Source organism: Pseudophryne corroboree, chromosome 1, assembly GCF_028390025.1.
Source record: "Pseudophryne corroboree isolate aPseCor3 chromosome 1, aPseCor3.hap2, whole genome shotgun sequence".
NCBI classification, from domain to species: domain Eukaryota; kingdom Metazoa; phylum Chordata; class Amphibia; order Anura; family Myobatrachidae; genus Pseudophryne; species Pseudophryne corroboree.
Genome location: NC_086444.1, coordinates 171,034,958 through 171,062,694, shown reverse-complemented (window position 1 = coordinate 171,062,694; position 27,737 = coordinate 171,034,958). Strand labels below are relative to the sequence as shown.

Below are 27,737 nucleotides of genomic sequence, written 5' to 3'. Positions count from 1 at the left end.
AGAGATTTAATATATTACAAACAGATAGGCAAATGTTCTGATATAAATTAAAAGGAGCTTTAAATGTGCATGAAAGGACGGTGTGATTGATGAAAGCACCTGTGATATATTACCCAACCAATCAGGATGTAGGACTGGGTATTTCTATGGAGGACCGAGTCACCTGCAACAGATCTTGAGGAAGGGGCGGTACCCCGAAACGCGTTGATTCTGCAGGACTTGGACTGTGACGTAAGGACGTGAGGAGAATACAGCCCGTTTGCATGTCTGAGGCTGTTGCCAGAACAGCACGCTGAGATACTCCGGATCCTCTCAGCGGAAGCGCACAGCCTCAACCGTCAGCGGGTACGATCCTCTCCATCTGTCACATTGTTTTAATAGGACGTATTATCTTGACACATTTTATATTGTTTATACATTAAATATCCCTGCTGGGAATTTTCCCATCTTATATCCCTATGGTGTCTGTATCACTGCTGATGCGCTGAGTCGGGTCTGAACAGTGGGAACGGGATTGAAGGAATCAGGGACACCTAAAAAGAAACCTTTTGATGAACGCTCCAAGGGGTTAAAAAGTAAGTGTCAGTCTATAAGAGAGGAAAAAGACACTTATGGGAAACCCCTGAAACAACTCCTGAACACGGTGTTTGTGATTTTTATACATTTCCATTGCTGGGATCAGCGCTGTGAGCTTAACCTCATTTGTTGGTATATGTTGATTATTGGTGCAGGTGTACACCACGAGGGAAAGACCAGCTGCTAATCCAATAGGCGCTGTATAAGAGAACAAAACCTTTTTGTACTATTGTTTCTACACCAAAGTTCTCTAACTGCTGCCTATCATGTTACGTCATAGAAATTTACGCAAAGATGTTTTTAATGATGTATTTAACAATCAATCAGAAACCCAGAATGTTAATTTAGGGGATGAAAATGTGGATACATTATGTTTAAATTGGAAAAACTTCTCATTAGGGAAGGAAAGATCTGGTGGGAGACAGCGACCTTAGAACAATACATAAAGGAGAGCATTATACCAAGAGGTCTACGCATTGATAAACTTCCCACTTTTGATAATGAGTCTGAAACATTTAGACAGGGCTGGTTTCAGATTTTAGATGATTGCTCGTTAAAAATAATGTCACATATTATAGAAGAAAGAAATAAAATAAGGAAGAATTTAGAACAAGAGATAGAGGTGTTACAAACATTGGTAAAACCTTATTCCAATTCAAAAGAATATAAAGAACTAGAGGAGATATTAGTTATGAAAGTAGAGAAAAATGAAAAGGATCTCACTCAAAAAAAGCGGAGAAAATATCAGCGAGATAAGCAGGATTACAGGGAAGGTATTGAACATAATATTACTCAGAGGGAACAAAGGTACAATAATAGACATCACACTGAACAAACTACCAGTGGGGTAAACAAAGAACCACTAGGGGAGATAAATAAAAATCCCATCATTTATAATAAAAGAAAGGAAGATAGATTTGGGGAAATATATACACATACAAATTGGAGAGGAGAAAATAGAAATTATGACATAAACCACACCCCCAATTTTAGGAATACACGTAGATGGGCAAGGACTTTCCAAGATGATAGAACCATTTACAAAAGTCGGAGAAAACAATATGAAGAAGGAAGGAGGCATGAAAAACAGAACTCTTTTCATCAGTCACGACCATATGAGGACGTCACTGATCGAGAGATGGAAAATAGAAATCCCCCCTCATCCAAAAATAGGGAGAATATAAGTCAAACCAACAGACCAGACACTCCCAGACCAAACCATAGGAGAACCTTAACTAGGAATCGTGATGACAGGGGGCGTTATTTAGGAAAGTGGTGGACGACCAAACCAATCACCCCAAGAAACATAGAAAAAGGGGAAAAAGGGGAGGCGTTCACTTAAAATTCTCGAGAAAAAGACGTAATAGGGTGAAAAACAATCAGGGGAATAACACTCCAGTAACTGATATAGAAACAACAGATCAGAAAAAGAAAGAGGGCGGCACTACGATATACAATCTTAGTGACTATACATTAAATGAAGATGAGAAAGATGTTTTGGAGAGGGGTTTAAAATTCGCTCCCTCAAATAAAGTAGACAATTTTGAAACTTTCGTAGACCTCCAAAAATTTATTAGGAGACTTACTTTAAAAAATTTTTTTTCTGATCAACAAACTGAAAATACTGAAATTTACGACCCCTCAGTTAAAATATTTAAAAAGAAATCAACCTTTTTTCCCCAACATAAGAAGGGGTGTTTTATAGACTCTTTCGAAAAACTAGTGAAGGAAGATCTTGAAAGAACGACTTTCAAACCTTGTAAGAATTTAAACCTAAGTAGAAAACAAAGAGAAGCAATAAAAACACTAAAAGGCAATAATCAAATAATCATCAAACCGGCAGATAAGGGGGGAGGGGTAGTCATTTTAAATAGGGATGACTATCACATGGAAATAATGAATCAACTTGCAGATTGTAATACATATAAGAAACTACGGGGGAACCCTAGTGAAAGTGTATCCAAAAAAATGGAAGTTTTCCTTAATATATATACTTCCAACAATACCATCACAGAAGATATAGCAGCATACATCACAATCGATAACCCCTCCATACCGGTTCTATATATACTACCGAAAGTTCATAAAAGCCTGAATAAACCTCCAGGGCGCCCAATAGTGGCAGGAATTAATTCCATCACCTCCAATTTGTCATGTTATCTCGATCACCAGCTACAACCTTTAGTAACGAATACGAAATCCTACTTAAAGGACACCTTATCCATCATTAACAAAATATCCGAAATTAAATGGGAATCAGACTATTGGATAGTAACAGCCGATGTAGCGTCACTATACACTAGCATCCAGCACGAACAAGGTTTAGAAGGGACTGAATTTTTTCTTAATAAGAGTGATCATTCCGTCACCCATAAACAGTTCATACTTGAAGGTATTTCCATGATTCTTACAAATAATTTTTTTTGGTACAGTGACGACTTTTACCTCCAATGTAACGGCACAGCGATGGGCACCAGGCTGGCACCAAGTTACGCCAATCTCTTTATGGCGCATTGGGAAGAGACAGCGGTTTGGAATCATCAACCGACTGGTGCCAGCCTGGTGCTATACAGCCGGTTTATAGACGATATTATCTTCGTCTGGAAAGGGGACAGGTCTTCCCTGGACTTATTTTGTAAACACCTGAATGATAACGATAGGAACATACGACTCAACTTCCAGATCAGCAATGAAAGTATACACTTTCTAGACCATACAGTATATGTACAGGAGGGTCAATTATATACCAAAAATTAAAGCAAACCCACGGATTGCAACTCTTATATAAATTCTGAAAGTAATCATCATATTAATTGGATTACAAGCATACCCAACAGTCAATTTCAGAGGTTACGCCGGAATTGTGCAAGTATAGAAACATTTGAGGTCCAAGCAGTGGGAATGCGTGAACAATTTATAAATAAAGGTTATAATGAACAGTATGTGGATTACACAATTGACAAATGTAGGAAAATGGACAGGTCTAGTATACTCAAGGGTAAAGTAACAACTAAGAGAAATAGACATGATATCCCCTTTATTACCCGATACACCAATCAACATAAAGAATTGGAACAGATTATTAAAAAACATTGGGGAGTCCTATATGCTGATCCATGCTTAAAGGAGTATATTTCCAGAACCCCCTCCTTTGTATCTAGGAGAGCTGACAATCTAAAAGATTTATTAGTGAGTAGCGCCACATCTCAATCTAAGAAAGAAACCCGTATCCTAACACAGGGATTTCAAAGATGTGGGGATTGTCCAATGTGTAAAGTATGTAAAACAGATCGGAAAATTACAGAAATTACTTTCAACAATACAGGAAAGAAGGTCCCTATAAGAGAATGTATCACGTGCCATAGCAAGTATATAATATACATTTTGGAATGTCAATGTGGTATGCAATACATAGGACGGACTATACGCACATTGAAAGAAAGGTTAGCAGAACATGTGCGTAACATAAAGAGGGGTTATGAAAACCACAATGTATCTATGCATTTCAAAAATAAACATAATTGTGACCCAAAATGCATTAAATTCTTTGCTGGTATTAAGAAGGTTGACCCCAATTGGAGAACCAATGATAGAACTGAAAGATTAGCCAAACTGGAAATGAGAACTATTTTTGAAGCAAAGACACTAGTACCCGACGGGTTAAACAAAGACTTTGAGACAAAATGGTTTTTATAAGGAGTCTTTATGTCATTACTAATATTTTCCTTTTTCTCACCTCTTCTCTCCATCCCCACATTATGATGATTGTGTGATGGTTAAATGCATACATTTGCAAAAATTGTATAATAATGAATGATTGTGAATACCATGTAGGTTAGGACTGTGTTGCAATGCAATGTAAAATATATGTGAATATTACTGTAAATTATTTTAATCAACCTGTTATGTGTGTAAATTATGGAATACTTTGTAGAGATTTAATATATTACAAACAGATAGGCAAATGTTCTGATATAAATTAAAAGGAGCTTTAAATGTGCATGAAAGGACGGTGTGATTGATGAAAGCACCTGTGATATATTACCCAACCAATCAGGATGTAGGACTGGGTATTTCTATGGAGGACCGAGTCACCTGCAAGAGATCTTGAGGAAGGGGCGGTACCCCGAAACGCGTTGATTCTGCAGGACTTGGACTGTGACGTAAGGACGTGAGGAGAATACAGCCCGTTTGCATGTCTGAGGCTGTTGCCAGAACAGCACGCTGAGATACTCCGGATCCTCTCAGCGGAAGCGCACAGCCTCAACCGTCAGCGGGTACGATCCTCTCCATCTGTCACATTGTTTTAATAGGACGTATTATCTTGACACATTTTATATTGTTTATACATTAAATATCCCTGCTGGGAATTTTCCCATCTTATATCCCTATGGTGTCTGTATCACTGCTGATGCGCTGAGTCGGGTCTGAACAGTGGGAACGGGATTGAAGGAATCAGGGACACCTAAAAAGAAACCTTTTGATGAACGCTCCAAGGGGTTAAAAAGTAAGTGTCAGTCTATAAGAGAGAAAAAAGACACTTATGGGAAACCCCTGAAACAACTCCTGAACACGGTGTTTGTGATTTTTATACATTTCCATTGCTGGGATCAGCGCTGTGAGCTTAACCTCATTTGTTGGTATATGACAAAATTGGATAGCCTGTAAAAAAAATAAGAATTTACTCACCGGTAATTCTATTTCTCGTAGTCCGTAGTGGATGCTGGGGACTCCGTAAGGACCATGGGGAATAGACGGGCTCCGCAGGAGACTGGGCACTCTATAAGAAAGATTTGGTACTATCTGGTGTGCACTGGCTCCTCCCTCTATGCCCCTCCTCCAGACCTCAGTTAGGATACTGTGCCCGGAAGAGCTGACACAATAAGGAAGGATTTTGAATCCCGGGTAAGACTCATACCAGCCACACCAATCACACCGTATAACTCGTGATATTATACCCAGTTAACAGTATGAAATATAACTGAGCCTCTCAACAGATGGCTCAACAATAACCCTTTAGTTAGGCAATAACTATATACAAGTATTGCAGACAATCCGCACTTGGGATGGGCGCCCAGCATCCACTACGGACTACGAGAAATAGAATTACCGGTGAGCAAATTCTTATTTTCTCTGACGTCCTAGTGGATGCTGGGGACTCCGTAAGGACCATGGGGATTATACCAAAGCTCCCAAACGGGCGGGAGAGTGCGGATGACTCTGCAGCACCGAATGAGAGAACTCAAGGTCCTCCTCAGCCAGGGTATCAAATTTGTAGAATTTAGCAAACGTGTTTGCCCCTGACCAAGTTGCAGCTCGGCAAAGTTGTAAAGCCGAGAGCCCTCGGGCAGCCGCCCAAGATGAGCCCACCTTCCTCGTGGAATGGACTTTCACTGATTTAGGATGCGGCAATCCAGCCGCAGAATGCGCCAGCTGAATTGTACTACAAATCCAGCGAGCAATAGTCTGCTTAGAAGCAGGAGCACCTATTTTGTTGGGTGCATACAGGATAAAAAGCGAGTCAGTTTTCCTGACTCCAGCCGTCCTGGAAACATACATTTTCAAGGCCCTGACTACGTCCAGTAACTTGGAATCCTCCAAGTCCCTAGTAGCCGCAGGCACCACAATAGGTTGGTTCAAGTGAAAAGCTGATACCACCTTAGGAAGAAACTGGGGACGAGTCCTCAATTCTGCCCTATCCATATGGAAAATCAGATAAGGGCTTTTACATGACAAAGCCGCCAATTCTGACACACGCCTGGCCGACGCCAAGGCCAATAACATGACCACTTTCCACGTGAGATATTTCAGATCCACAGTTTTAAGTGGCTCAAACCAATGTGATTTTAGGAAACAACACCACATTGAGATCCCAAGGTGCCACAGGAGGCACAAAAGGGGGCTGAATATGAAGCACTCCCTTTACAAAAGTCTGAACTTCAGGCAGTGAAGCCAGTTCTTTCTGGAAGAAAATCGACAGAGCCGAAATCTGGACCTTAATGGAACCCAATTTTAGGCCCATAGTTACTCCCGACTGTAGGAAGAGCAGAAAACGACCCAGCTGAAATTCCTCTGTAGGGGCCTTCCTGGCCTCACACCACGCAACATATTTTCGCCAAATACGGTGATAATGGTTTGCGGTTACTTCTTTCCTGGCTTTTATCAGCGTAGGAATGACTTCCTCCGGAATGCCCTTTTCCTTTAGGTTCCGGAATTCAACCGCCATGCCGTCAAACGCAGCCGCGGTAAGTCTTGGAACAGACAGGGCCCCTGCTGTAGCAGATCCTGTCTGAGCGGTAGAGGCCATGGGTCCTCTGATATCATTTCTTGAAGTTCTGGGTACCAAGCTCTTCTTGGCCAATCCGGAACCACGAGTATCGTTCTTACTCCTCGCCTTCTTATTATTCTCAGTACCTTTGGTATGAGAGGCAGAGGAGGGAACACATAAACCGACTGGTACACCCACGGTGTCACTAGAGCATCCACAGCTATCGCCTGAGGGTCCCTTGACCTGGCGCAATATCTCTTTAGCTTTTTGTTGAGGCGGGACGCCATCATGTCCACCTGTGGCCTTTCCCAACGGTTTACCAACAGTAGGAAGACTTCTGGATGAAGTCCCCACTCTCCCGGGTGTAGGTCGTGTCTGCTGAGGAAGTCTGCTTCCCAGTTGTCCACTCCCGAAATGAACACTGCTGACAGTGCTAGTACGTGATTTTCCGCCCATCGGAGAATCCTTGTGGCTTCTGCCATCGCCATCCTGCTTCTTGTGCCGCCCTGTCGGTTTACATGGGCCACTGCCGTGATGTTGTCTGATTGGATCAGAACCGGCTGGATTTGAAGCAGGGGCCTTGCCTGACTTAGGGCATTGTAAATGGCCCTCAGTTCCAGAATATTTGTGTAGGGACGACTCCTGACTTGACCAAAGTCCCTGGACATTTCTTCCCCGTGTGACTGCGCCCCAGCCTCGAAGGCTGGCATCCGTAGTCACCAGGACCCAGTCCTGTATGCCGAATCTGCGGCCCTCTAGAAGATGAGCACTCTGCAGCCACCACAGTAGAGACACCCTAGTTCTTGGAGACAGGGTTATCAGTTGATGCATCTGAAGATGCGATCCCGACCACTTGTCCAAGAGGTCCCACTGGAAGGTCCTTGCATGGAACCTGCCGAATGGAATTGCTTCGTATGAAGCCACCATTTTTCTCAGCACTCGTGTGCAGTGATGCACCGATACCCGTTTTGGTTTTAGGAGGTCTCTGACTAGAGATGACAGCTCCTTGGCTTTCTCCTGCGGGAGAAACACTTTTTTCTGTTCTGTGTCCAGAATCATCCCCAGGAACAGTAAGCGTGTGGAAGGAACCAGTTGTGACTTTGGAATGTTTAGAATCCAGCCATGCAGTTGTAGCACTTCCCGAGATAGTGCTACTCCGACCAGTAACTGCTCACTGGACCTCGCTTTTATTAGGAGATCGTCCAAGTACGGGATAATTAAAACTCCCTTTTTTCGAAGGAGTACTATCATTTCTGCCATTACCTTGGTAAACACCCTCGGTGCCGTGGACAGTCCAAACGGTAGTGTCTGGAATTGGTAATGGCAATCCTGTACCACAAATCTGAGGTACTCCTGGTGAGGAAGGTAAATGGGGACATGCAGGTAAGCATCCTTGATGTCCAGGGATACCATGTAATCCCCCTCGTCCAGGCTTGCAATAACCGCCCTGAGCGATTCCATCTTGAACTTGAATCTTTTTATGTATGTGTTCAAGGATTTCAAATTTAAAATGGGTCTCACCGAACCGTCCGGTTTCGGTACCACAAACAGTGTGGAATAGTAACCCCGTCCTTGTTGAAGTAGGGGTACCTTGACTATCACCTGCTGGGAATACAGCTTGTGAATTGCCTCTAGCACAGCCTCCCTGCCCGAGGGAGTTGTCGGTAAGGCCGATTTGAGGAAACGGCGGGGGGGAGGCGCCTCGAATTCCAGCTTGTACCCCTGAGATACTACTTGAAGGATCCAGGGATCCACCCGTGAGCGAACCCACTGATCGCTGAAATTTTTGAGGCGCCCCCCCACCGTACCTGGCTCCGCCTGTGGAGCCCCACCGTCATGCGGCGGATTTGGAAGAAGCGGGGGAGGACTTTTGTTCCTGGGAACCTGCTGTGTGTTGCAGCTTTTTTCCCCTTCCTCTAGACAGAAAGGACCCACCTTTTCCCCGCCTGTTTTTCTGGGGTCGAAAGGACTGTACCTGATAATACGGCGCTTTCTTAGGCTGTGAGGGGACATGGGGCAAAAATGCTGACTTCCCAGCTGTTGCTGTGGAAACAAGGTCTGAGAGACCATCCCCGAATAACTCCTCACCTTTATAAGGCAAAACTTTCATGTGCCTTTTAGAATCTGCATCTCCTGTCCACTGCCGAGTCCATAAGCCTCTCCTAGCAGAAATGGACAATGCACTTATTCTAGATGCCAGCCGGCAGATCTCCCTCTGTGCATCTCATGTATAAGACTGAGTCTTTTATATGCTCTACGGTTAGCAATATAGTGTCCCTGTCTAGGGTGTCAATATTTTCCGACAGGGAATCTGACCAAGCAGCAGCACTGCACATCCACGCTGAAGCAATAGCTGGTCTCAGTATAACACCAGTGTGTGTATATATATATAGACTTTAGGATAGCCTCCTGCTTTCTATCAGCAGGTTCCTTTAGGGCGGCCGTATCCGGAGACGCTAGTGCCACCTTTTTAGACAAACGTGTGAGCGCTTTATCCACCTTAGGGGGAGTTTCCCAACGTGACCTATCCTCTGGCGAGAAAGGGAACGCCATTAGTAATTTTTTTGAAATCACCAATTTTTTATCGGGGAAAGCCCACGCTTCTTCACACACTTCATTTAATTCTTCAGATGGGGGAAAAACTATTGGTAGTTTTTTCTCCCCAAACATAATACCCTTTTTTGAGGTACCTGGGTTTATATCAGAAATGTGTAATACCTCTTTCATTGCCTCAATCATGCAACGAATGGCCCTAGTGGACATTAAATTTGACTCATCGTCGTCGACACTGGTATCAGTATCCGTGTCGACATCTGTGTCTGCCATCTGAGGTAGTGGGCGTTTCAGAGCCCCTGATGGCCTTTGAATTGTCTGGGCAGGCACGAGCTGAGAAGCCGGCTGTCCCGCATTTGGCATGTCGTCAAATTTTTTATGTAAGGAGTCGACACTTGCACGTAATTCCTTCCATAAGTCCATCCACTCCGGTGTCTGCCCAGCAGGGGGTGACATCACATTTATAGGCATCTGCTCCGCCTCCACATAAGCCTCCTCATCAAACATGTCGACACAGCCGTACCGACACACCGCACACACACAGGGAATGCTCTTAAAGGAGACAGGACCCCACAAAAGCCCTTTGGGGAGACAGAGAGAGAGTATGCCAGCACACACCAGAGCGCTATATAATGCAGGGACTAACTGAATTATGTCCCCTTATAGCTGCTATAAGTTATACTGCGCCTAAATTTAGTGCCCCCCCTCTCTTTTTTACCCTTTCTGTAGTGTAGACTGCAGGGGAGAGTCAGGGAGCTTCCTTCCAGCGGAACTGTGAGGGAGAAATGGCGCCAGTGTGCTGAGGGAGATGGCTCCGCCCCTTTTTCGGCGGACTTTTCTCCCGCTTTTTTCTGGATTCTGGCAGGGGTAATTACCACATATATAGCCTCTGGGGCTATATATTGTGGTTATTTTGCCAGCCAAGGTGTTTTTATTGCTGCTCAGGGCGCCCCCCCCCAGCGCCCTGCACCCTCAGTGACCGGAGTGTGAAGTGTGTATGAGGAGCAATGGTGCACAGCTGCAGTGCTGTGCGCTACCTTGGTGAAGACTGAAGTCTTCTGCCGCCGATTTTCCGGACCATCTTCATGCTTCTGGCTCTGTAAGGGGGACGGCGGCGCGGCTCCGGGAACGAACACCAAGGACGGGTCCTGCGGTCGATCCCTCTGGAGCTAATGGTGTCCAGTAGCCTAAGAAGCCCAAGCTAGCTGCAAGCAGGTAGGTTCGCTTCTTCTCCCCTTAGTCCCTCGTTGCAGTGAGCCTGTTGCCAGCAGGTCTCACTGTAAAATAAAAAACCTAACATATACTTTCTTTCTAGGAGCTCAGGAGAGCCCCTAGTGTGCATCCAGCTCGCCGGGCACAGAAATCTAACTGAGGTCTGGAGGAGGGGCATAGAGGGAGGAGCCAGTGCACACCAGATAGTACCAAATCTTTCTTATAGAGTGCCCAGTCTCCTGCGGAGCCCGTCTATTCCCCATGGTCCTTACGGAGTCCCCAGCATCCACTAGGACGTCAGAGAAATATGGGTGAAACGGGCAGGGGGAATATAATAGCAATTTTTTTTTTTTTTGCCCTTCTTTCGCACCCGATGTTTTTTCACCTCATATGCCTCCCAAGTCTAGCTCCTGGCTCCTATACGGTTATCCTGTCTCCTAGATTCTAGAAACATTTGTCAAGTACTGTACTAACCAATATTTAGCAGGTCATATTAACAATTACCATCTAAGCCAGTGATGGCTAACCTTGACACTCCGGCTGTTATTGAACTACACATCCCAGCATGCCCTGCATCAGTTTTAGCATGGCCAAATAACAAAACTGTAGCAGGGCATGCTGGGATATGTAGTTCAACAACAGCTGGAGTGTCAAGGCTAGCCATCACTGATCTAAGCTGAAGCCACTAATTTTATCTACTGAACTCTGGATTGATATTAATAGATGTGGAGTCAGCCAAGGAATATTATTTGAATGCTGCTTAGAGACGTTTTAAATTAAGATTATTATATAAAAAATTTACATCATTTATAACGCATGGGGAGTATTGACAGGAGGGGGCCCATGTGCAGGGGTGTAGATCATAGGGTCGACAGTCATTAGGTCGACCGTGACTAGGTCGACACATGAAATAGGTCGACTTGGAATAAGGTCGAGTTATTATAATTTTTTTGTGTAGTTTTCTTCGTAAAGTGACCGGGAACCCCAATTAGTGCACCATATCCAGTTGCATGGTTCACTTCGCTATGCTTCGGGCAAGGTGCCTCGCTCCGCTACCGCTGCTCTCAGCACAGGTTACTAATCCCAATCGTAGTCCACATGGATCGTAAAGTATAAGAAAAAATTTGAAAAACTCACGTCGACCTTTCCATGTGTCGACCTAGTGATCCTGTCGACCAATAGTGGTCGACCTAAAGACCGGATACCCATCCACCTGGGTCCCCTCCTCTCTCTCTAGTTGGCAGTGTAGTCTCTGTGAGCAGCAGCGCTAGTAGACTCTAGTGCTGTGCTAGAGTCTACTGCAAATGCACAGCCATTTTCCCAGCAATTCCCCTACTGCGCATGAGCAAAACTCCAGGAAAATGGCAGCTGAGCCATATTCCCTGCTAAACATAAAAATAACGAATACAGAAAACAAACTAAAAATGGATTGAAGTTGTACTTTTATTTTTTACAAAATGGTTCTTAGTACTCTATAAATCACAAAAACACTTGTTTAAAAAAACAAAATAGATCTTTACGAAATGAACCAAAGATATGGTCACAAAAACAGATGAAAAAAGAAAAACCTAACAGGGTATCTTCCTAAATTCTTTAACTCCGTAACAGAGGGGTTATGACAAAAATAAGACGCTATTGGACAACCCTTCCCTCTTACTTCCTTATTCTGTTCTGCAATATTGGACAGACAGGAACAGGTGGGATTGACATAGACTGCAAAGTCCTTCTTCAGGCTATGGGGAAATCCCACCTAGATGTTACACAAAGGGTGCTAGTCAGGGCAGATCAAAAGGAAACCCCCTGTAAGAAATGACCTTCTATATATAAGATGGACGTTTGGCAAGCAAGCAATGTTATTACAGTTTGATTAATCAGTATTGAACAGAAAGGGGGGAAAACAAATTCCTCAGAGAATAGTGATAAAACTGTATTATAAGTCAGCTGTGGACTGCAACTGAGCCGATAGTGACCCCGCAGTGTTGTAATTATTAATTGCACCATGGTAAGTTTTATTTGCAGCATACTAAAATAAATGTTGTACAGGCTGCCTAAATAATAAAACATACTGATATATGGTAACAATTATATCAATTGAATGCAATAATTCAAACGTAGACTTCATGTCCCCATTGCTCCGATGCACATGTCCTCTCCCTAGGAGAGATGTCAGCTGTGATGACAAAGAAAGAAAATTAAACAACTGCATAAAAAAATCTGACCATATACAATGCTTGAGTTACATACCCCATTAATGGGATGCAGTTATGACCCCAGAGGTCAGAATAGAGACGCCGGAATCCCAGCCACTGGACCAGGGCTATTCCCACTCGTGGTGTTGCGCTCGCCCCCCTGCCAGCATTCTGGCGGCCAGGATCATGGCATCGCTATTCTGACCGCCAGGATCCTGACCGCTGGGATCATATACCCAACCCCCCCCATTAACTGTTACCACTACATAATGAGACTGCAAAAATAAGATTTTAAACCTACCGGTAAATCTTTTTCTCCTAGTCCGTAGAGGATGCTGGGGACTCCGTAAGGACCATGGGGTAAAGACGGGCTCCGCAGTAGACATGGGCACTATAAGGAACTTTAGAATGGGTGTGCACTGGCTCCTCCCTCTATGCCCCTCCTCCAGACCTCAGTTAGAGAACTGTGCCCAGAGGAGACGGACAGTACGAGGAAAGGATTTTTGTTAATCTAAGGGCAAGATTCATACCAGCCCACACCATCCACACCGTATAACCTGGAATATACGCAACCAGTTAACAGTATGAAACAAAACAGTATCAGCCAAAGACTGATCTTAACTGTAACATAACCCTTATGCCAGCAATAACTATATACACAAGTCATGCAGAAATATGTCCGCACTGGGACGGGCGCCCAGCATCCTCTACGGACTAGGAGAAAAAGATTTACCGGTAGGTTTAAAATCTTATTTTCTCTTATGTCCTAGAGGATGCTGGGGACTCCGTAAGAACCATGGGGATTATACCAAAGCTCCAAACCGGGCGGGAAAGTGCGGATGACTCTGCATCACCGATTGAGCAAACATGAGGTCCTCATCAGCCAGGGTATCAAACTTGTAGAATTTTGCAAAAGTGTTTGAACCCGACCAAGTAGCTGCTCGGCAAAGCTGTAAGGCCGAGACGCCTCGGGCAGCCGCCCAAGAAGAGCCCACCTTCCTAGTGGAATGGGCCTTCACTGAAGTTGGTAACGGCAATCCAGCCGTAGAATGGGCCTGCTGAATCGTGTTACAGATCCAGCGAGCAATAGTCTGCTTAGAAGCAGGAGCACCAACCTTGTTGGCTGCATACAGGACAAACAGTGCCTCTGTTTTCCTAACCCGAGTCATCCTGGCTACGTAAATTTTTAAGGCCCTGACTACATCAAGGGATTTGGAATCCTCCAAGTCTCCCGCACCACAATAGGTTGGTTCATATGAAATGATGACACCACCTTAGGCAAAAATTGAGGACGAGTCCTCAACTCCGCTCTATCCTCATGGAAAATGAGATAGGGGCTCTTATGAGATAAGGCCCCCAATTCGGACACCGGCCCTGCAGATGCCAAGGCCAACAACATGACCACCTTCCAAGTGAGAAACTTTAATTCAACGGTTTGAAGAGGTTCAAACCAGTGAGATTTTAGGAACTGTAACACCACGTTAAGGTCCCATGGTGCCACTGGGGGCACAAAAGGAGGCTGGATGTGTAGCACTCCCTTTACAAAAGTTTGGACTTCTGGGAGAGAAGCCAATTCCTTCTGGAAGAATATAGATAGGGCCGAAATCTGTACCTTAATTGAGCCTAGCTTTAGGCCCATGTCCACTCCTGTCTGTAGAAAGTGGAGAAAACGGCCCAAGTAGAAATCTTCCGTAGGAGCATTCTTGGCTTCACACCAAGATACATACTTCCTCCAGATACGGTGATAATGTTTCGCCGTTACTTCCTTCCTAGCCTTTATCAGAGTAGGGATGACTTCTTCCGGAATACCCTTCCCCGCTAGGATTCAGTGTTCAACCGCCATGCCGTCAAACGTAACCGCGGTAAGTCTTGGAACACGCAGGGCCCCTGCTGCAACAGGTCCTCTCTGAGAGGAAGAGGCCACAGATCTCCTGTGAGCATCTCCTGAAGATCTGAATACCAGGCCCTTCGAGGCCAATCTGGAACAATGAGTATTGTCCGTACTCTTTTCCGTCTTATGATTCTCAATATTTTTGAGATGAGAGGAAGAGAAGGGAACACATAGACCAACTAAAACACCCATGGTGTCAACAGGGCGTCCACCGCTACTGCCTGAGGGTCCCTTGACCTGGCACAATACCTCCGAAGTTTCTTGTTGAGGCGTGATGCCATCATGTCTATTTGAGGAAGTCCCCAAAGACTTGTTATTTCTGCAAAGACTTCTCGATGAAGACCCCACTCTCCTGGATGGAGATCGTGTCTGCTGAGGAAGTCTGCTTCCCAGTTGTCCACTCCTGGAATGAATACCGCTGACAGAGCGCTTATGTGATTTTCTGCCCAGCGCAGAATCCTGGAGGTTTCCGCTATTGCCACTCTGCTCCTTGTCCCGCCTTGGCGGTTTACATGAGCCACGGCTGTGACGTTGTCTGATTGAATCAGAACCGGTAGGTCGCGAAGAAGATTCTCCGCTTGTCGTAGGCCGTTGTATATGGCCCTTAATTCCAGTATGTTGATGTGTAGACAAACCTCCTGGCTTGACCACAGTCCCTGAAAATTCCTGCCTTGTGTGACTGCTCCCCATCCTCGGAGGCTCGCGTCCGTGGTCACCAGAACCCAGTTCCGAATGCCGAACCTGCGATCTTTGAGAAGGTGAGCACTCTGCAGCCACCACAGGAGAGACACCCTGGCCCTGGGGGATAGGGTTATTTTCTGATGTATTTGAAGGTGGGACCCGGACCACTTGTCCAGAAGGTCCCACTGAAAAGTCCTCGCATGAAACCTGCCGAAGGGGATGGCCTCGTAGGTCGCCACCATTTTCCCCAGTACCCGAGTGCATTGATGTACTGACACTCTTTTTGGTTAACAGGTCTCTGACCATGTTCTGGAGTTCCTGGGCTTTTTCCATCATGAGAAAATCCCTCTTTTGTTCTGTGTCCAGAATCATGCCTAAGAAAGACAGCCGAGTTGTTGGAACCAACTGTGACTTTGGTAGATTTAGGATCCAGCCATGTCGCTGCAGCACTCTCAGGGAGAGCGACACGCTTTTCTGTAACTGTTCCTTTGATCTCGCTTTTATCAGGAGATCGTCCAAGTACGGGATAATTGTGACTCCTTGCCTGCGCAGGAGTACCATCATTTCCGCCATTACCTTGGTGAAAACCCTCGGGGCCGTGGAAAGCCCAAACGGCAACGTCTGAAATTGGTAATGACAGTCCTGTACAGCGAATCTCAGGTACGCCTGATGAGGAAGATAAATGGGGACATGAAGGTATGCATCCTTTATGTCTAGAGACACCATAGAATCCCCCCCTTCCAGGCTGGAGATCACTGCCGTTAGCGATTCCATCTTGAACTTGAACCTTTTTAAGTACAGGTTCAGTGAGTTTAAGTTTAGAATGGGTCTGACCGAGCCATCTGGTTTCGGGACCACAAATAGGGTTGAATAGTACCCTTTTCCCTGTTGTATTAAGGGAACCTTGATAATCACTTGATGTAGACACAGCTTTTGAATTGCCGCTAAAACTATCTCCCTCTCTGGGGGAGACGTTGGTAAAGCAGATTTGAAGAATCGGCGGGGAGGCACGTCTTCGAATTCTAGCTTGTAGCCTTGGGATACAGTTTCCATCACCCAAGGATCCACGTCCAACTGAATCCAGACATGGCTGAAGAGTCGAAGACATGCCCCCACCGGAGCGGACTCCCCCAGTAGAGCACCAGCGTCATGCGGTGGTTTTAGTAGAAGCCGGGGAGGACTTCTGTTCCTGGGAACTGGCCGTAGCAGGCATTCTTTTCCCTTTACCCTAACCTCTGGCGAGGAAGGAAGAGCCCCGACCTCTTCTGGACTTATGCGACCGAAAAGACTGCATCTGATACTGCAGCGTTTTCTTTTGCTGTGGGGGAACATAAGGCAAAAAAGTAGATTTACCCGCGGTACCTGTGGAAACCAGGTCCGCGAGACCTTCCCCAAATAAAACCTCACCTTTGTAAGGTAAAACTTCCATATGCCTTTTTGAGTCGGCATCACCCGTCCACTGGCGGGTCCACAGTGCTCGCCTAGCAGAAATCGCCATGGCGTTGGCCCTTGAACCTAGTAGGCCAACGTCTCTCTGAGCGTCCCTCATATATAAGACTGCGTCTTTGATGTGACCTAAGATCATCAAAATGGTATCCCTATCTAAGGTATCCATATCAGCTGACAAGGTATCTGTCCAAGCTGCTACCGCGCTACAAACCCAAGCCGATGCTATTGTCGGTCTGAGCAAGGCACCCGTATGGGTATAAATTGATTTTAAAGTCGTTTCCTGTCTGCGGTCAGCAGGATCCTTGAGGGCCGCCGTGTCTGGAGACGGTAGCGCCACCTTCTTGGATAAGCGCGTCAAAGCCTTGTCTACCCTAGGCGAGGATTCCCACCGTATCCTGTCCTGTGCCGGGAAAGGATACGACATAAGAATTCTTTTAGGAATCTGTAGTTTTTTGTCTGGAGTTTCCCAAGCTTTTTCAAATAATGCGTTCAGCTCATGAGATGGGGGAAATGTCACCTCAGGTTTCTTTTCCTTAAACATGTGTACCCTCGTGTCAGGGACAGAGGGGTCATCTGTGATATGCAAAACATCTTTTATTGCAATAATCATATAATGAATACTTTTTGCCACCCTTGGGTGTAACCTTGCATCATCGTAGTCGACACTGGAGTCAGAATCTGTGTCGGTATCAGTGTCTGCCATTTGGGAAAGGGGACGTTTTTGAGACCCTGAAGGGCCCTGTGACACAGTCAAAGCCATGGATTGACTCCCTGCTTTTTCCCTGGACTCTGCTTTGTCCAACCTCTTATGTAATAATGTCACATTTGCATTTAAAACATTCCACATGTCCAACCAATCGGGTGTCGGTGTTGCCGACGGAGACACCACAATCATCTGCTCGACCTCCTCCTTAGAAGAGCCTTCCGCTTCAGACCCGCTTCAGACATGCCGACACACTCGTACCGACACCCCCACACACACAGGGATATTTATATGGAGACAGATCCCCAATAAGGCCCTTTGGAGAGACAGAGAGAGAGAGTATGCCAGCACACACCCAGCGCCAACTGACACTGGAAAAAACCAATTCCCAGCTAAATAGCGCTTTTATATATTCATGTGCATATAATACACCAACTGCGCCTTACAAGTGCCCCCCCCCCCTCTTTTCTGCCCTGCGTCACCGTGTTCAGCAGGGGAGAGTCCGGGGAGCCAGCTTCTCTGCAGTGTCTGTGGAGAAAATGGCGCTGGTTAGTGCTGAGGGATCAAGCTCCGCCCCCTCAGCGGCAGGCTTCGGTCCCGTTCAATTTCTTTAAATACTGGCGGGGGAATTACTATATACAGCCCATGGAGCCTATATATTCATTTTAGCCAGTCCTAGAGGTTTAAAATTGCTGCCCAGGGCGCCCCCCCTGCGCCCTGCACCCATCAGTGCCTGCCGTGTGTGTTGTGTGTGGCAGCAATGGCGCGCAGCGGTAACGATCTGAAGTCTTCTGCCTTCTTATACTCACCCGGCTTCTATCTTCCGGCTCTGTGAGGAGGACGGCGGCGCGGCTCCGGGATGAACGGCGAGGGGAGACCTGCATTCCGACTCCCTCTGGAGCTAATGGTGTCCAGTAGCCTAAGAAGCAGAGCCTATCATTTAAGTAGGTCTGCTTCTCTCTCCTCAGTCCCACGATGCAGGGAGCCTGTTGCCAGCAGTGCTCCCTTAAAATAAAAAAACCTAACAAAATTCTTTTTACAGAGAAACTCAGGAGAGCTCCCTGTAATGCACCCAGTCTCCTCTGGGCACAGGATCTTACTGAGGTCTGGAGGAGGGGCATAGAGGGAGGAGCCAGTGCACACCCATTCTAAAGTTCTTTATAGTGCCCATGTCTCCTGCGGAGCCCGTCTATACCCCATGGTCCTTACGGAGTCCCCAGCATCCTCTAGGACATAAGAGAAAAATTACTTAAGCTTGAATAAGAATCTAGGGCAGATACACAAGGGTGCATGTGTTCAGTGCATGGTAAACTCTTTTTACACCAGTAACTTCCCATATGCTTAATGAACAGTGAACCCAACAAGCTGCGATCATAGACCAAGAAATCAGGGATTTGAAAGAGTGCTGTGGGTGAATGAATGTTCTCAAATGCAGTCCTCAAGGTACCCCCCAACGATCCAAGGGCCTAATTCAGACCTGATTGCAGAAGCAACATTTTTCTCTAATGGGCAAAACCATGTTGCACTGCAGGGGAGGCAGATATAACATGTGCAGAGAGAGTTAGATTTGGGTGGGTGTGTTCAAACTGAAATCTAAATTGCAGTGTAAAAATAAAGCAGCCAGTATTTACCCTGCACAGAAACAATATAACCCACCCAAATCTAACTCTCTCTGCACGTTATATCTGCCCCACCTGCAGTGCACATGGTTTTGCCGATTAGAGAAAGATTTTGCTGCTGCGATCAGGTCTGAATTAAGCCCCAGGTTTTAAGTTTAGCCATGCTTGACCACAGGTGTACTGCTTTAGCAGAACAGATTTGTAAGGCAGCCACATGGTCTTACATTAACACATTCATTAGACATTATGCCTTGGATACCTTTGCCTCTCATGACGCTGAATTCGGGCGTAAGGTTCTCCTGTCCAATCAGGAGCGTCCCCACCACTAAATTGCTTTGGGAAATTCCATTGATATCCTGTGGTTAACCTGTGGACCATACCGGAGAAATATACGTTATGGTAAGAACTTACCGTTGATAACGGTATTTCTCCTAAGTCCACAGGGATCCCACCCTGACTCCCCTGATTTGAGGATCCTTCTACTCGCTAACCTCTTCCTTCTTGTACTGAAGGGTGTGTATGTGTGTTCTTCTTGCCTGATTAGGGCTCTACATGATGCTCCTGCCTAGTGTTTTGGAATACAACTGATTTGCCTGAGCTAGTGGGTGGAGATATATGGACGGTAATTAGTACCTCAATCAGTTTTATTTAACCATCTGTGCTGAGCCATGGATATACCTAAAACCTGGACTGTTGGGGTGCCTTTAGGACCGTATTTGAGAACCTCTGGTCTACTGAACTGTAGCCGTGATAAGCCCTCAAGGCTGCACTGAAGGAGGCGCAAACGAAAATCTGCGCTAAACTCCCTCATCGCAGGTGCAGCGAACGCGTTAACCCATAGCTCAGAGTACTTATTCCAGAACCTATGGGTTAACGCACGTTAGCTGCAATTTTTCAGTGCAAAGAAAAGGAGCTGCAATTTAATAGCCTTGGGTGTAAAAACCTGAGGCTACCACCCTATTCCTCACAAAGTAAAATAACAAGGCTAACGTAATCTGGCCCAAAGTTATCTGAAGGTGAAAAACATCTAGCTAACACTATGCTGGCAGTCATATATAAATTCTGTTAATAGATAAATTGGTACAATGATGCAACTGCACTACTCTTTACCACAAATTTATAATGCTACAATTTATAATGCTACCACATGCAGCCAAATTGTTACTGTATCTGAATACATTTAGTTGGTTTTAAACATTTCTAAACATTCTAAAGAAGAAATAAATCGGAAACATCTCACAGATTACGCTTATAAGGCACACTATTTATATTATTGCACAATGGATCTTAGTGTTATGGTAAACATGTCTCACAGTATGAGTTTGGGGTGAAGAAAGAAGGTGCCATTTCTCTGTGATTTAGTTCCACAACCTCCTGAACTACCGGGAAGGATGAATCTGGCCCCTCTGGCAGAACAGTCTATCCACATTGCTGTGGGCTTTTCCTTGGTTGCATATCTGCCTCAACACACTGCAACTCTCCAACCAATGTGACATGTAAGGCTAAATTTGTGCCAATTTACCTCCAGATGATTAAATTGTTAGTTTTACTTAATCTTCATTAAACATGACCAATCGATCAAGGAGTCACATTAATTCTGCTGGTATAGAACAAAATAGGATTTTACTACCTACCGGTAAATCCTTTTCGTGTAGTCCATAAGGGATATTGGGGACATATTAGTACAATGGGTATAGGCGGGGTCTAAAGGAGCCAGTGAACTTTAAACTTCAACTGGGTGTTCTGGCTCAAACCAGAAGAGATCAAAGCCGGAACCACAATCTCTTGGTTAAGATGAAAAGAAGATACCACTTTAGGTAGATAACCTGAGCGAGTTCGAAGAACTGCCCGGTGACGGTAAAAAATCAAAAAGGGTGGACGACAGAACAAAGCACCCAAGACTGACACCCTACTAGCAGAGGCAATAGCCAGCAGAAACACAACCTTAAGCGTAAGGCATTTAAGGTCCACAGACTCAAGAGGTTCAAATGGAGACTCTTGCAGGGCATTTTAAGACAGACAGATCCCATGGAGCCACAGGAGAGACATAGGGAGGCTGAGTCCGTAAAACACCCTGCGTGAAAGTATTAACGTCAGGAATAGACGCAATTTTTCTCTGAAACCACACCGACAAGGCAGATATATGAACCTTGAGGGAGGCCAGACGAAGGCCTAAATCTAGGCATTGTTGCAGAAACGCCAAAAGCCTGGATGATCTGAGCGAATAGGCATCATAATTCTTAGCAGCACAGCCTGTGAAGTAAGAGTTCCAGACCCTATAATAAATCCATGCAGAAGCTGGTTTGCGGGCCTTCAACATAGTTTGAATAACCACCTCGGAGAATCCCTTGGCCCTCAGGAGTGAAGCTTCAAGAACCACGCCGTCAAAGCCAGTCTGGCCAGGTCCGGATAGACACAAGGGTCCTGAACAAGGTCTGGGTGTTGAGGAAGTAGAAGAGGACGCTCTATCGATAGACCCTGCAGGTCTGAGAACCAATGCAGTCTGGGCCATGCTGGAGCAACTAGAAGTAGTATTCCTCTTTCTTGCTTGAACTTCCGTAGTACCCTGGGCAGGAGTGACACTGGAGGGAACACGTGTGGCAGCCAAAAGTTCCATGGAATTGCCAGTGCGTCGACGAACGCTGCTTGAGGATTTCTTGTTCTTGAAGACCGGAACCTTGTGATTGCGATCTGGTAGGCCCCACTTGTCCACTAGGAGTTGAAAGACTTCCGGATGAAGACTCCACTCTCCGGCATGAACGTCCTGACGACTGAGGAAATCCGCTTCCCAGTTGAGGACTCCGGGAATGAACACTGCCGATATTGCTGGCAGATGGCGTTCCGCCCAACGGAGGATATTTGATACTTCCAGCATTGCCATGCAGCTTTGAGTGCCGCCTTGATGATTTATGTACGCCACCGTGGTGGCGTTGTTTGATTGTACTTGAACAGGCCTGTTCTGTACCAGAGGCAGGGCCAGTGTCAACGCATTGTACACTGCCCGCAATTCCAGAATGTTTATCGGGAGGAGAGATTCCTCCCTGGTCCACCGACTCTGGAGAAAGTGTTGCTCCAACACCGCACCCAAACCCCGCAGACTGGCGTCCTTTGTCAGGTGGACCCAGTTGGAGAACCAGAAGGCATGGCCCCTGCTCAACTGTTGGTCCTGTAGCCACCAGCTCAGTGACCAATGAACCTCCGGAGTCAAAGAGATCATTTGAGACCTGATCCGATGAGGCAGGCTGTCCCACTTGGAAAGAATAAACCTCTGCAGAGGGCAGGAATGAAATGGAGCGTACTCTACCATGTCGAAAGCAGACACCATGAGGCTAGTACTTGCATCACGGAGTGTATCGACACTCTTGGGTGAGAGAGGAAGTATCTGATCCTGTCCTGAAGGTTCAGGACTTTCTATGGAGACAGAAATATACGTTATGGTAAGAACTTACCGTTGATAACGGTATTTCTCCTAAGTCCACAGGTTCCACAGGATAACAAGGGGATATGATGGAGCGTCAGCGGATTGGCACCAATCGATCAAAGCTTTCTGGCCTCCCAGGATGCAACGGGCCCGTCCATATATCTCCACCCACTAGCTCAGGCAAATCAGTTGTATTCCAAAACACTAGGCAGGAGCATCATGTAGAGCCCTAATCAGGCAAGAAGAACACACATACACACCCTTCCGTACAAGAAGGAAGAGGTTAGCGAGTAGAAGGATCCTCAAATCAGGTGAGTCAGGGTGGGATCCCTGTGGAACCTGTGGACTTAGGAGAAATACCGTTATCAACGGTAAGTTCTTACCATAACGTATATTTCTCCGGTATGGTCCACAGGTTAACCACAGGATATCAATGGAATTTCCCAAAGCAATTTAGTGGTGGGGACGCTCCTGATTGGACAGGAGAACCTTACGCCCGAATTCAGCGTCATGAGAGGCAAAGGTATCCAAGGCATAATGTCTAATGAATGTGTTAATGTAAGACCATGTGGCTGCCTTACAAATCTGTTCTGCTAAAGCACCACGCTGTGCTGCCCATGAGGGACCAACCTTACGAGTAGAGTGAGCAGAGACATTAGCCGGAACAGGGAGATCAGCCTGAGAATAGGCTTCTGAAATAGTCATTCGAAGCCACCTTGCCAGCGTCTAGTAGGCCATCCTCTCTTGTGAAATCCGTACAGAATGAAGAGAAAATCTGTCTTTCTGATAGCACCGGTACGGTCCATGTAGATCCTTAATGCACGGACCACGCCCAGCGATGCATCACCAGCAGAAAGTCCAGATAACTGAAAAGCCGGGACTACAATTTCTTCATTAAGGTGGAATTTAGACACCACCTTAGGAAAATACCCAGATCTAGTTCTGAGAACTGCTTTATCTGGATAGAAAGTCAGAAAAGGGGACCAACATGACAGCGCTCCTAAATCTGATACTCTTCTAGCTGATGCCATAGTCAGCCGAAAGAGTACTTTAGCTGTCAACCATTTAAGATCCACTTTATCAAGTGGTTCAAATGGGGTAACTTGAAGGGCTTTCAGGACTACAGATAAATCCCATGGAACTGTAGGCGGAACAAACGGAGGTTGAATGCGCAGCATCCCTTGGAAGAAAGTACGTACATCCTGTAAATTGGCAATTTTCTTTTGGAACCATACAGTCCATGCCGATACTTGCACTCTCAAGGAAGCCACCCTCAAACCTTTATCCATTCCTGCCTGAAGGAATGCTAAGACCCTGGAAACTCTGAAAGATTTAGGGTCCACATTTCTTTCACTGCATCAATGAATATAGGCTTGCCATAGTCGGTGATAAATACGAGCTGAGAAAGGTTTCCTTGCTCTGAGCATTGTTTGAATTACCTGTTGTGAGAATCCGCTTGACTTCAGGATAGAGGTTTCAAGAGCCACGCCGTCAAAGACAGTCGGTCCATAGGTCTGTGATAACAAGAACCCTGCATCAGTAGATCTGGACGTTGAGGGAGCAGAAGTGGAACCTCCACTGACATTCTCTGCAGATCTGTGTACAAATGCCTTCTGGACCAAGCCGGAGCTATTAGTATCACGGCACCCTTTCCTTGCTTTATTTTTCTCACCACCCCGGGTAACAGGGTGATCGGAGGAAACACATAAGCTAGATGAAAGTCCCATCTCGCCGACAAGGCGTCCATAATGATTGCTCTGGGGTCCTTTGTTCTTGACCCGTATGCGGCCACTTTGTTGTTCAGACGGGACGCCATGAGATCTATCTCTGGCAACCCCCATTTGTCTACTAGAGTCTGGAAGACCTCCGGGTGTAGAGCCCATTCGCTTGCTTGAATGGTGTGTCGACTGAGAAAGTCCGCTTCCCAGTTTAGGGCTCCCGGAATGAATACTGCATACAAGGCTGGATGATGAAGTTCTGCCCACTTTAGTATGTGTCTTACCTCCTTCAAGGCTTTTTGGCTGCGAGTTCCTCACTGATGCTTGAGGTACGCTACTGCCGTCGCATTGTCCGAGCGGATCTGGACTGGTTTTCCTTGAAGAATGTCCTTTGCCTAAATCAGTGCCATGCACATGGCACGAAGTTCCAACACATTTATTGGCAGGCAACTTCTTCTTTGGTCCAATGGGGGTCGTGACGTCATATGCAGCCGCTGCGGGCCAGGGAGCGAGGAGTAGCTCCTGGCCAGCACGCTCAAGCTGCGCTGGCCGGGAGTTACTCCTGAAGTGCAAAGGCATCGCCGCTGTGCGATGCCTTTGCACTTCTACGGGGGGGCCGGCACTGACATGCGGGGCGGACTAGCCTCGTGCTGGGCTAGTCCCCCAGCATGTCGGGAAAGTTGATCGCAGCTGTGCAAAATTTTGCACAGCTACGATCAACTCGGAATAACCCCCATAGTCCCTGGAGGTACAGTCTTCCGGACACTGCTCCCCGGCCCTGGAGACTGGCATCTGTTGTTAGAATCTCCCAATCTGATATCCATCTTACCCCCTCCCTGAGATGCAGCCACGCGATCCTGGTGAGAGTCAGCGGTGGTGTGCCTGATGACTGGTGCGCCTCTGCTGCAAGTACCCGGGAACCCGGCCGCGGGAGTATGCAGCGCTGCTGGAGAGGTGATGGAGCCGCAGCACAGAATGTCAGAATGACAAACAGTGCTGTGGCCCTTGAAGTATTCTGAAAAGCTCTTTTCAGAGATGTCTAGCGCAGCCGCACCTGTTAGTGACCTGCTCTGCAGGAACCAACTTACAAACTGAGCTCCAGTGCCTGGAGGCGGGGTTATAGAGGAGGTGGTGCAGTGCATCCTGGGAACAGTCAAAGCTTTAGCCTGTTGATGCCTCGGATCAAGATCCAACTCTACACCCCCGATGTATTCCTTGTGGAGTCCCAGTGTACCCCACTGCAGAAAGAATAATTAGAACCAAAATTAGTGCAGTGCTTTTAGATAATTGTTCCGTAAATTCGGATTCTATAAAATATTTCAGTATGTACTGAACATCTGTATGCCGTGATTACTTGCACCCAAAACCCTGTTCAATACGAACGAACAGTAAAGGTCCGTATACTAGTAGCTATTTTGTCTGAGCGATTTACCTTGAACTGGCAGTAGGAGATTTTGCCTAACTTTACCAGTGATTTTGACCAAGTGTGCAAGCAATTTTGACTAACTCATTTAAAAAGAGGAATGTTTTCACTTTCCCAGCGACAGTCGAAACTGACTTGCCTGCAGTTTCTTTCATAGCGATAGCAACCTGGCGGGGACGCGCATCGCTATCGCTCGCGGTGTACACACGGAGCGATATGCACTAACTTTCTTAGCGATTTTAACTATATAGTCAACATCGCTGAGCCATATCGCTCCGTGTGTACAAACCTTAAGACCTACTGTATGTTTGTGTAGCTGGGAACCTATGAATGACACTAATAGTACACACTTTACAGAAATAGGATTGTGTTGCCTCTTACCACTCAAACACACACTTGAATGTCTCTCGTGCATTACCAGACTCCCCGGCACTGGTCGGTAGACAAAGTACAGTACAGCACAAAACACCGTTAGGAAAACAGTATTATAAATAGAGGGCTACTCACATGTTGACGTATGCTACATTAGCTAATTACTTGGGATGTGGATACTTTCCAAATGAAGCTTCAAGCCGACTCTGCTTTAAACCCTAAAAGAACATGCAAGTTCACAAAGCAGGAATTTGTACATAAGTCATTTAAGATAGTACATGCCATCTGGATGAAGGAAGTATAAAATTAACACAGGTCACGCATAAATACAGGTTATCTGCGTGGATTAATATGCTCCCACAATAAAACCCTATTTGTAGGTGTGAATGCAAACAATGAGATGTAAATTCCAAAATGCTTAAACTAGTCTTCATGGAAAGATATTAACAATTCTACATTATTTATATGATCATGCATTAAGAGCAATAGTAGCCAGCATTACTAAAAAGTCAGTGAACGGACAGAACTCGAGAAGCAGCTGTAGACTATTTGAGAATACTCACCAGATAGTAGCCAGTGTGATAGCCACTCATGTACCAAGCAATTAACATGCTTCCCAAGGCTTCATCATCATCAATAATATCAGGACCCATGGGCGGAGGAGGGGGAATCAGCTAAATATACAGAGAAAAAAACAGAAACTAGAAATTTATTCTGTTGATTCTTAAAACTAGAGTACGATTATTGTCTCCTCTTCATCCCCTTCCATAAATACCCACTTTCCACCTAAACCCATTATTACTGCAAACATTAGTAATCAAGGCATCCTTTTCAGAACAGGGATACACTTAAAGAATAACTTCACCAAAACGTGAAAGGGATAATATAATGGATGGATGATTTAAATGGCAAGTATCTTCTCAACACCAGTCATCAAGTACCGCTAACACATAGGTCTGCAAACTCAGTCCTCATTACCCACACAGTGCATGTTTTGCAGGTCTCCTCACAGAATCACAAGTGAAATAAGTAACTCCACCTGTGGACCTTTTAAAATGTGTCTGTGAGAAAATAAGATTTTACTCACCGGTAAATCTATTTCTCGTAGTCCGTAGTGGATGCTGGGAACTCCGTAAGGACCATGGGGAATAGCGGCTCCGCAGGAGACTGGGCACAACTAAAGAAAGCTTTAGGACTACCTGGTGTGCACTGGCTCCTCCCACTATGACCCTCCTCCAGACCTCAGTTAGGATACTGTGCCCGGAAGAGCTGACACAATAAGGAAGGATTTTGAATCCCGGGTAAGACTCATACCAGCCACACCAATCACACCGTATAACTCGTGATATTATACCCAGTTAACAGTATGAAATATAACTGAGCCTCACTAACAGATGGCTCATAACAATAACCCTTTAGTTAGGCAATAACTATATACAAGTATTGCAGACAATCCGCACTTGGGATGGGCGCCCAGCATCCACTACGGACTACGAGAAATAGATTTACCGGTGAGTAATATCTTATTTTCTCTGACGTCCTAGTGGATGCTGGGAACTCCGTAAGGACCATGGGGATTATACCAAAGCTCCCAAACGGGTGGGAGAGTGCGGATGACTTTGCAGCACCGAATGAGCAAACTCAAGGTCCTCCTCAGCCAGG

At 45.8% G+C, this 27,737-nt stretch overlaps 1 protein-coding gene across 2 annotated transcripts in view; it reads right to left on the bottom strand.

Annotated features, from left to right (window-relative positions):
• Nucleotides 1–12,034: 12,034 nt before the first annotated feature.
• SMN2 (survival of motor neuron 2, centromeric) overlaps nt 12,035–27,737 on the bottom strand; it is a 95,491-nt gene continuing 79,788 nt past the window's right edge. For both annotated transcript variants that reach the window (XM_063963889.1, XM_063963888.1), the window contains 3 exons: nt 26,639–26,749; nt 26,211–26,293; nt 12,035–12,779 (listed from right to left, as the gene is read on the bottom strand). In XM_063963889.1, the coding sequence (XP_063819959.1) occupies nt 26,237–26,293; nt 26,639–26,749 (168 nt within the window). In that variant the 3' untranslated portion in view covers nt 12,035–12,779; nt 26,211–26,236. The remainder of the gene's footprint in view (nt 12,780–26,210; nt 26,294–26,638; nt 26,750–27,737) is intronic.